This window comes from Mastomys coucha, unplaced genomic scaffold (genome assembly GCF_008632895.1).
Source record: "Mastomys coucha isolate ucsf_1 unplaced genomic scaffold, UCSF_Mcou_1 pScaffold3, whole genome shotgun sequence".
Lineage (NCBI taxonomy): Eukaryota > Metazoa > Chordata > Mammalia > Rodentia > Muridae > Mastomys > Mastomys coucha.
Window position 1 is genome coordinate 15,753,933 of NW_022196909.1, and position 11,416 is coordinate 15,765,348.

General features: G+C 38.8%; 1 protein-coding gene across 2 annotated transcripts in view; it reads left to right on the plus strand.

The window, feature by feature from the left end:
* Tbc1d32 (TBC1 domain family member 32) overlaps window positions 1-11,416 on the plus strand; it is a 223,553-nt gene that overhangs the window by 57,597 nt on the left and 154,540 nt on the right. For both annotated transcript variants that reach the window (XM_031348714.1, XM_031348713.1), the window contains exons 12-15: window positions 273-413; window positions 3,358-3,450; window positions 6,229-6,371; window positions 9,737-9,864. In XM_031348714.1, the coding sequence (XP_031204574.1) occupies window positions 273-413; window positions 3,358-3,450; window positions 6,229-6,371; window positions 9,737-9,864 (505 nt within the window). The remainder of the gene's footprint in view (window positions 1-272; window positions 414-3,357; window positions 3,451-6,228; window positions 6,372-9,736; window positions 9,865-11,416) is intronic.

An 11,416-nucleotide genomic window follows, 5' to 3' on the forward strand; every position in this document is an offset into this window, starting at 1 on the left:
TCTGTCTTCAGTGATGGATAACTCCTGTAATATGATGATATTTTTAGGTTGAAGACTGGCAACAGTAGTTACTAATTTTATAATGATTACTTTCCCTCCAATCTATTCTAAAAGTTAATAAGAAATAATAAGAAAAAAAACTGTTAAAAATTTATACCAGTTGATTCTACAATAAGGATTATATTAGGTTTGATTTTAAGGTAGGTTTGAAGACAAATATTGTGAAATATAATATCATTAAAATAAATGTTCTTGTTCATTTCTCTTTTAAGGAAACAAGCAAAAAAGTTTCTACTATTCAGGACAAGAATTGCAATATATTTATTTCATTCATTCACTGTGCCTTTTAGGAAGATTGTTGATCTATACACAAGGCAGGAAATTATTCCCCATAAAGTTGAAGAATAGAAAAGGTAAGTGTAATTAGGAACAAAGAGTAGGAAAAGGTTTGATAAGATTTACAGTACACAGGTTCACGTTTATAAACTTGGCTTGGTATCTGTCTTAGTCACTGTTCAATTCCTGTGAAGAGATATCCTGACCAAGGCAATTCTTTTTTTTTTTTGTTTGTTTTTGTTTTTGTTTTTTCTAGACAGGGTTTCTCTGTGTAGCCCTGGCTGTCCTGGAACTCACTTTGTAAACCAGGCTGGCCTGGAACTCAGAAATCCACCTGCCTCTGCCTCCCAAGTGCTGTAGTTAAAGGCGTGCACCACCGCTGCCCAGCCCAAGGCAACTTACAAGAGTTTTACAGCCTGATACAAGGCAGAAGGAAGAGAGAGACAAGGCCTGGACTGGGCTTTTGAAACCCTAAAGCTCATTCTTTGTGTCATCCTTCCTCCAACAAGGTCAGACCACCTAATTCTTTTAAAGTAGTGACTAAGCATCAAATAAGTGAGCCTATTGGGGTCATGCTTATTCAAACTTCCACGGTATCTGCTATGGTACCAGATTACTTTGCTCTTCATTGTTGTAATAAAACACTGTGACCAAAAGCAACTTGATGGGGAGAGGCTTCATTTTATTTTATAGCTTATAGTCCACCATGAAGGGAACTCAGGAAAGGGATCCATAATAGCAACTGGGAATTGAATATAGAAACTTGAAGCAGATGCCATGGAGTAGTTCTACTTTGTATCCTATGACCAAAAACAAGTTGTAGAAGAAAGAATCTATTTCACCTTAAAGCGTCACTGAGGAGAGCCATGGCAGGAACTCAGGGCAGGGACCTGGAGATAGGAACTGATGCAGAGGCCATGGAGGAGTGTTGATTATTGACTTACTCCTTATAATTTGCGCAGTTTGCTTTCTTATAGAACTCAGGGCCACCAGTGCAGGACTGGCACCATCCAGAATGAACTGGTCCAGCCAACATATATTGCTAATTAAGAAAATGCCCTACAGGCTTGCCTACAGCCTGATGTTATGGAGGCATTTTTCTCAGTTGAGGTTCCCTCCCCTCAAATGACTCTAGCTTGTGTCAAGTAGATGCAAAAGAGGCAGCACATAGGATGATGTTGGGGAGAGTATTATATCATGTGTTACTACATTGTTTTTATCCTGCCTTGTTTATTTTAGCAAATAGAGATCAGTTATCACCTTTAATTCTCCCAAAATATTATATCTCTACAAAGAACACAGTATGGAGCAGAGATCAGCAAACCTTCTGAAAATTGACAGTAAATATTACGGCCTTGGGGGGTAATATGCCATGTTCAGAGTCATGCAGGAAAGTCAATGTAGTATGCCTAAGGAGGCTTTTCTTAGAATGGCCTGTTTGCAAGCTTTGCTCCTGCCTGCCATGTGGGGAGTCGGGGTCATATTAGTCCTAGCACTAATAAGGGCACTTAAATTGTTTGTAGACTCTTTCCTGTGCCTAACCTGTTTGTATAAGCTGATATTACCATTGATGATGAACACCAGGTTTGCTTTGGGGACTTTAAAATTTTGATAGGTACTAGGCAGAGGACATGTATGTGTTCACCTTCCATGTAGGAACCGCAGGCACTACATCTCTAGTGAGATTTTCTGAGTAATTGAATGTATTCTTCATGACTCCCTTGGGAGAGGGTCTCACGAGCTTGTGCCTGGTTTTCTCTGTATCTCGTCTTCTGTAACCTTTGTTTTTGATTTTTCTGTGCATAGTTTTATTATAATGTGTCATGTGAACTTGATTATATGAGTCCTATGGGTCTTCCAACTGATACATTTTAAAAGTGGAAAACCCGTTTTTAGCTTGTCAGCCTTATCATAAGAACTGTAGTTTATTGCTACTGCTTCAGAGTCTATTCATTTTGTGATTCTCTTGTCTAGTTGTTTTATTTGCTCTAATTTATTTTAGCTCCTTGAGAACTGACAGGGCATTATGTACTCTCTTACAATGTTCAAGCCTGTGTCATATAGTTTAAGATAGAGTGGGAACATCAGGAGCTCTTCAGTTAAGGAGGTACTATTTCATATGGTATTGCTGGCTTTTACAAAACTACAAAGACTAGTGAATACATTTGATATTTTTGCAGGTATTCAACTTAACTTTACATGCCTCTCATCTACAATAAATTTAGCATTTTATGTTCTTTTTTAACAACTGTATTTTCTCTATAAACAATCTGTTTGTTTCAAAACTGAGTTTGAGAATAATAGAAACCAGCAATCAACTTTAAATTATATAGTTTCCTCAAAGTGTTTTAATGAAAAAGTCTATAGCAAGCCTTGGTAAAATGTACCTATGGGTCTAACTTGGTCTTCCATCTGGTTGGTGCCCCATGAACTAAGCATGTATTTTAATTATTAAATAGACTATTTTGTGTCATGTGGAAAACATAAAACCTAAATACTCTAAAATGGTTTATTTGGCAAACCATTATACTCATCATTTATTTGTTAATTGTGTGTGGATAACTGTACTTCAGTTACTAACTTTTGTCTTTGTGATAGAGATGGTCTGGGCACAAAGCTTAAATTACTTAATACCTAGTCTGTGATGGAAAAAAAGCTGACCATGTTCTCCTGTACTAAAAAACCCAGGAGAACCAACATATTAAGATGAATTTCACTTATCATAACTGAATTGACTTAAATAGCCCTAGTGAGTCTCATGCATCTGTTGTGGATTTACATGATCACCTCCAAACAGATGGCAGAACTGTGCCTGAACATAGCAAAACTCTGAGATGAGAGCTGCCCTCCCTCCCTCTAACTCTGCTCTATTCTGGAGTGATGTGTGTGTTGGTTCATAGCTCATGTCTGCCTATGTTTACGTAGAAATTATGATGCAATCTTGTAGGTGAGTGGAATACAGTTAAATATTTTTTAGTTTGTAAGCAGGTTACAAATTGCTTCTTTTTTCCTTTTGTAAAGATTCGGTATCCCTCACAAATCTGCTGGTTTTGTTTACTCAACTTATCTATTATTCACCAAGTTGTCCAAAGATGACATCTGTCATGGATTCAGGTAAGTGCCTCTTCCCTGAGTTGATTGTTGATTGATGAACTCTGATGTATATTCAATCTTTAAATCCATCTATTTTAAATGGATAAAAAGCACTAATCTAAACGTTTGAGTGTTCTCTTGTCTAGATATTTGAGTTATTTACCTATTTTGGTAAATGGGTTTATTAAGGTTCGGCATTACTTTTAAGATATTACATTGGTTCTGAAGTAAGCCATGAAATTTAATTTTGTTCATAGATGTTTTAAGACATTTCTAATCTATTAATGTTTTAATTTTGAGTTAGTTTGGTGAGAATCTTAATTTTTTTTTTTTTAATATCAAGCTGTTCTCAAGTGATATCAAGAGAAATTTGATTATTTGGTGTGCTCTCTTTTTCGTACTTTCTGCCCTTTGTGTTTCCAAGGTATTTTGAACAGCTTGCTGGTTTTGGTTTGTCCTAGTTAGGGTTTTACTAGTGTAATGATGAGACACCATGACCGAAGCAACTTGGGAAGGAAAAAGTTCGTATATCTTATACTTTCATATCACTGTTCATGATTGAAGGAAGTCAGGAAAGGAACTCGAACAGGGCAGGAATCCAGAGGCAGGAGCTGATGCAGAGGTGGCTGCTTAGAACCCAGGACCACCTGCTCAGTGGTGGCTCTTCCCACGCACTGTGGGCTGGGCCCTCCCCCAATCAGTCATGCACTAAGAAAATGCTTAATGGCCTGCCTATAGCTTGATCTTATTGAGGCATTTCCCCAATCGAGGTGTCTCCTCTTGAGACTGACTCTAGCTTGTGTCAAATTGACATAAAGCCGGCCAGCACAACTGAACTCTTGCCAACTTGATACAGAAACAGAGCACTAGTTAGCAACTATCTTTACTTTCTCATTCATCCCCAAGATCTCGCGTTAATAAGATCATCACAATATTAAAATGTTCCAAAATTGAAAAGTCCCATAGTTGTTAAAAATTCAAACACCGTGGGCTGGAGAGATGGCTCAGCAGTTAAGAGCAACTGACTGTTCTTCCAGAGGTCCTGAGTTCAATTCCCAGCAACCACATGGTGGCTCACAACTATCTCTGATGGTATCTGACTCCCTCTTCTGGTGTGTCTGAAGACAGTGACAGTTTAGTGTACTCATGTATATAAAATAAATAAATCCTTTAAAAAAATTCAAACACCTAAAAATTTAGTTTCTTTAAGAAATCCAGGGAAGGGGATAACGTTTGAAATGTAAATAGATAAAATAACCAATAAAAGATAAAATTAAAAAAAAGAAACTCAGTCTTTTCTAAGATCCAAAAACTTTTAAAATTTCAGCGTCTCTCATCTGTGCCTCCTGTTAAATTAAAAATAAATGGTTTCTTTCTTCAAGAGGGAAGAACCAGGGCACAGTCACATGTTTAAGATCCAAGAATTCAGTTGTTTTCAGGATCTTCTTTGTTAAGTATAAAGTAAAAGAGAGTCTCTTTATATTTTATTAATCTCTTTATATTAAATTGCCACTTGCTTTTATGCATGTTGACCCACTTATAAGGTAAAATATAAAATCAGAAATAATAATGTAGAGCATAGTCCGTTAAAATTGGGAAATAGCTTGGAAATGTTTGCATAAATTCTGAGAGAAACTGGAGTAAGGGAAAAAATGGATTAGGCTACATATTAGCCATAGAATATATGTGTCAGCCAGAAGGATTTTCCTGTGTGGATATAATAATATATTGTTCTTAATGTGGTTCCTAGACCTCTCCTGTCTGTACAGCATTTATACAATAGAGTAGTAGGCTAAGATCCCTGCCACGTGCTTCTACAGTATCATGTACACTGAACATGATCCTCCCTCGTTAAAGCTACTCAATACTGCGGCTTACTGTCCAGTCAGCTGTCTCTGTCTTTTCAGACTGCTCTGCTTAGTGCAATGCTCACTAGGCCTTTATTTCTGTCATGTCAGTGGGTAAGTACGCATCCACAGTGTTTGTCCTTGCAAACAAAGCTTCTCATCTGGGACCTAATGACAAGTCACTAAATCTTTCTTCTGGTCGGGTATGAAGTTGAAGTTAGCATGCTTATGAAATGAAGACTAGTATAATATTAATTACAAGTCTTGTTAGCTTTGTGCTGTTTCTAAGGCACTCATGTCACATTTGTGTAAGGAAGTTAGATTAAATATCTAATCAAATTAATCGAATTAAATATCTAATCAGAAAGTCACATTTATTTCAGTGGCCATTCCCACCATGTTTCACTGTGGACACTTTGGGTTTCCTAGCTCATTTTTTGGAGGATGATCTTGGCGATGCCTCTATTTTCCTGCCTTTTGTGGCCACACAGTATACTAACCTCTGGAGGCATCCATTCTTTGGTGTCTTCCTTTTGCTTGTAGTTTAATTGGAATATTTCATTTAATTTCCTCCTACGCTCATGCACTCAAGTACATTAAGAAAAGGAACAAAAGTGAATATAATCAACTTATTTTCTGAGAGGCTAAAAGTTGAGTCTTCTTTCAACCACATCTTCAATATCAAGGTGTGATTTGATGTCTAACTGAAAAATGTTACATTGTCTTTCGTATCTTTTTAATTAGCTCAAAGAGATAGTAAGTTAAATGAAATAAGTTTCATTTTATAATTCTCATCTTCCGGGCTTTAGTTGTATGATTTTTTTTTTGTTTGTTTTTGTTTTTAAACACCCAGACTCCCTTTGACCTTTGTGGCATAGCAGCCAGTGCACAGTGAGATGCAGAAACAGGCAGTGTCTTGACTTTCTGCGTCATTGTTCTTTCTGGTTCTCAGAGAATTATTCTCCTGCAAGTATGGTGACTGACGTTCTGCGGATGCTCTACGACCAGAAAGAGTGTGCTGTTGAGTGCTTATACAACAGCACAGTGACAGAGGCGCTTCTCCAGCCCATTCATAACCTGATGAAAGGAACTGCGGTGGGTGTCACTGAAGAGGGAGTGGTGTCGCTTTAGGGGCTAGTGTTGGTCAACAGCCAGTGGCTCTACACTTCTGACATAGTGGCAATGTTTTCTGACAGATACTTCTTACACGTAGTTTTTTTTTTTTCTCCTGAGGATCTTTATTTGTTACGTCACAGTTTATGCAGTTATTTGATTTATTAGTTATGATGGGGTGGTAGGAATGTATACCCACAGACCACATCTTACTTTTTTCTTCCTAATCAAACTTAGTTCTCTTGGTGAGAAAAACTTAGGAAGAAGTTATACTATTAAGACGCAATTTGTCTTGTGAATGTAATAAATCTTGTGTATGTCTTACATATTCTAATGACAATTTTATAGCTTTTGGGAATATGATGATATTCTTGAATAATCGCCTCTGCCATTAGGGAGGACTAGAGTGAGAAAGACTCTAGAGTTTGTGCAGCCCCAGAGCTGAACAACCATGCTCTCTCCCGTGCACCCAATGAGCTTCTCACGCTAGAGACTTTCACCAGAGAATAAACTGTGGTTGAGAAAAGTGGCCTGTTCTGCCTCAGACAGCCAACAAGTGGTGAAGTTGGCGTCCTCACCAGGACTGCTGTATGTCTAAAGTAGCCCCACCACTTCTCTCACATAAACTTTGGAGCAGTGACTTTAGAGTGCACACTCGGCTGGGAGTTAAACCATCTCTCATGTGCTTTGTCGCATCTTTACCTGTTTCTTCTTCTCCCTCCTGGGTCCCACCACACTTCACTGGGCCATGAATACCTTGTAGATTGTTGTTGGCTGCATTAATGTCACTGTTTTCAACTTTGTATTTACTAAGTTTTCTGTATATATGCCCTGTTCACATTTTCTAAACAATGTTGTGATAATACTCTGTGTTTATTCAATTCCCTCCTCCCACGAGTGAAGCCTATTGTGCATTAAAATGTCCTCCCCTGGGTTCTGCAGTCAGCCCCATGTTTGAATTATTATTTGCAATTTTTTGGCATCGCATTTATTTATGGGATGGTATTCACATGCTGTGCTGTGTATGTAGAGGTCAGGTGAGAACTTTGTTTGTCTTTTCTCTTTTCACTAAGTGTGTCCCAGGGTTCAACCCAAGTCATCAAGCCTGGTGGCAAGTGCTGTCTTGCTGGCTCTGAGTTGTTCCTCTTTAAGTTTAGGCTAGTCCACTGACACACAGTAGCTCTCTAGTACCTAATTTAGGATAATCAGCATCACCTATGGAGCCACTGCTCTGTTGGTGCTCTGTGCGGGTGCCACCCATACAGAAGACAGTAAGGCATGCTGGCACCTTTAAGAAGGTCACTTTAACCACCTTCTAAACAGGAGATAGTTAACATGAGTAACAGAAAGTTCTAAAGCAAAACTGTTTGTATGGCAAAATATGTGGGCACAGATATAAGTATGTATTAATATGTATGAGAGAAGGAACGCATTTTAGATACAGGTGTCAAGAAAAGTTGTATGAAAACAGATTATCTAATAGACTTGGAAGGATGGATAGTCGTGTGTGTGTGTGTGTGTGTGTGTGTGTGTGTGTGTGCACGTATGTATATCTACATCTCTATTTTCTGTGTACACACAGCACATACACACACACACACGTTTATATGCATATAAATATGAGGTACATAAGTACATACATAAAATACACATGCGTATAATTTTTTTCTTGAGACAAGGTCTCCATTCATAGTCTAGACAGACCTGAGAGTCTCAATCCTCCTGCCCCATTTAGTTTCTGAGTGCTGGAATTAGTAGTTATGTATGTGTAGGTAGTTTTCTCTTTATTATTGCTATTACAAATTAACTCAAGAAAATAGCTTAAAGGAGAAAAGGTTAGACATCTGATATGTAATTTCAGATATCTAGAGTCATGTAGTGATCCACTGCCATATCAGTGCTCTGTACTGAGCATTATAAGTACAGAAAAGAATAAGGTATGTGTATGTTAGCTGCCAGTTCAAGGGACAGTCTGTCATGGTAGGGACCTAGCAGCTTGAAGGACTCATTCATGTTGCACCCCGCAGTTAAGGAATGGAGACTAATACATACTACTGCACAACAATCTTCCTACACTTCTACAGTCCAGGATCCAAACTAGGGAATGGCACCACCCACAATGGGCATATCACTACCAAACCAGTTAATATAATCACATTTTAAAATACATAGAATATGGACATCAGCATCCATGCAGGCATAAAATCATAAGTAGACCCTGAAAATAATGGGGGTTTCTGTAATCTGACTTCATCATTAACATAATTTTTAGGTTTCAATATTTGTTTTTGATATTTTCTTATATGTTGGCCAGTCTATTAATCCTTCCACTTAAAGTAACCAGATATGATTGGTCCAATTTGTTTTACGAGTGGATGATTTTATTGGGTGTTGTCCAACTCATGACTGGCTGTCCCGTGTCAACCTTTATCCAGCTAGGTATATAAGGGGGTGGCATCAATTAGACAAAAATCATAGTGTATTGAAACTGCCTGCAGTTTCAGGAACTGGGGTTCTCTCAGAGGAGGGAACAAAGGACCTGAAATAGAGGGTTCGAAATGCAAAGAGAAATCATGAAGTCAAGTTGAAATAGCCCAATCAAGACTTCACTTTACTTAGAATAAGCCAGGGTTTTTATAGTCACAGGAGTAACCGAAACCAAATCTCTAGATTACATGATATTTGCATACTGCAAAAAAGGTTCAGGTGCCAAAGTCCCCAGGTTTGGAAGCTCTTCAGGTGGTGGGCAGGTGGAAGTACTCAGGTGTTGGGCGTGCTCAGACAGCTTCTTCAAAGAGGAACTGACAATATGCAGAGAACATCCGCCCCAGCTCCCCAGGTGTTAACCTCTAAGCAGAGACTGCCAGAAGGCTGATGACTGAGGGGAAGGGGGAAGCAACAGCTCCCCAGGTGTTAGCCTTCAAGCAGAGACTGCCAGAAGGCTGATGACTGAGGGGAAGGGGGAGGTAACAGTATTAGCATATACAACAAGATGAATTTATAGGAATGTGGTACCTGAAAAATAGAAGAAAATGCAGGTTGGTATGGAGCTCTCATATTTTGTAGCCAGAATCACACGTGAATCTGGAACACAAACAGTGATTTTCAATAACTGGCTTATGTGAAAATCTTGGATTGATTTGCCTCATCAGCTCTGCTAGTAAATGAATAATCATCTAATGATACCTGTACCTCTGATATATTATTTCACAACCAGCAGTTGGAACGACTTCTGTTGTTGTACTTGCAATAAAAAACTTTATTAGACTGCATACATAACCCCTGCTACATCGGACAATTATATGATTTGTCTTCTCATCATGATTATTATTTTTTTTAATGTGCAGGCTGCTCCACATTTCTCTGAAACAGCTCTAATTCACATAGCTGATATTTTGTCAAGAATCGCTTCTGTAGAGGAAGGACTCACTTTACTTCTATATGGAGAAAATATGAACTCTTCTGAAGAAGAGAGGTGCGTGTCCATTTTAATCTTCGGAACTATTTGGGTGTACTCAGGTTTCCCGAACAGGTACACATTAAACTATCTTTGATAAGTCTTTTGAAATGCTTATTGTTTGTCTGTGTGTGTGTATGTGTGTATATATGTATATATATACATATATACACATATACATATATATACATATACACACACACACACACACACACACACACACACACACACATATATATATATATATATATATATATATATATATGTATATATATGCCTGCATGAGTTTATGAGCACCACATGCATGCATTCAGACATCCCTGAAGTAGAAGAGGGCATTGCATGTTCTGGAAGGGGAATTACAGACAGTTGTGAGCAGCCAGGCAAGTTCTGGGAACCCGGATTCTCTGCAAGAGTAGTAAGCTCTCTTAACAATGGAGCCACCTCTTCAGCCCCTTTCCTATCTAATCTTAGCTCACAGTAAGGATAGCAGGAATCATTCCAGATGGGATCCAGTATCCTCTTACCTTCTCTCCAAGACCATCTCACAGGCTTCTGAAGCCAAGTAGTTGGTTCAAGTCAAACAGCTTCATAAAGGAGAAGGCACACTTTTCCTCCTGTGCTGTCACCCTATCCTAGCTCTGCCTTTGCCCATGGTAACCTCGTTTCCATGGCACTTAGATTTCACGAGCTTCTAGACCCTAAGCTTCTGATTGTGTGATCCTTCTGCAAACCTGTGAATCTATGAAAGTAGTCACTCTTGGTTTGTAAAAATGACATCATAGAGGCCACCCTGAGATTTCAGTTCCTAAATACAACATAGACATCTTCTTGAGTGAGTACAGAATAATACATCATGTTATTTTAGCATTATACGCTTATTTCAATTTGCTGTAATTTATTCAGCTTTGACGCCACTCCCCCTTTAATAGATAGCAGGCTGTGCCTCAGGCCTTGCCTCCCTAAATGGCTGCAGTGTGCTCATCCAGCTGATATGATGAATTAGAGTAATGCTAAGCAGCCTTACTCAGCAACTAACTCAGACCTGGTTGTGGTGAACATTCCTCTCCCCCATTGTGGCTTTGAATTTCTAGTGGTTACTGTGGATCTTTGTCACGTTGACAAATAACATTTGCCTTGGAACCTGGAATATTTTTGCTCTTTGATATTACTGCAATGCTGGTTTCATAAGTTACAAATGGGCCCAGGAGCTAAGGCTCTCTCCTACAGCCCCTTTTCACACAAATCCTGCCAGAAGAGAGCTGGTCTCCTGAGGAGTGCTGACTCATGAAAGATCACAGGCTCTCAGGGCCACAGGAGGAACAAGCTCTAGTCAGAGACAGCACAACCAACTAACACCAGAGAAAAACAGATAGTGAGAGGCAAGGGCAAGAAGCTAAACAACAGAAATGAAGGCTACTTGGCATCATCAGTGATGAGAACCCAGTTCTCCCACCACAGCAAGCCCTGGATACCCCACCACACTGAAAAAGCAAAATTCAGATTTAAAATCACATCTCATGATGCTGATAGAGGACTTTAAGAAGGACATAAATAACTCCCTTAAAGA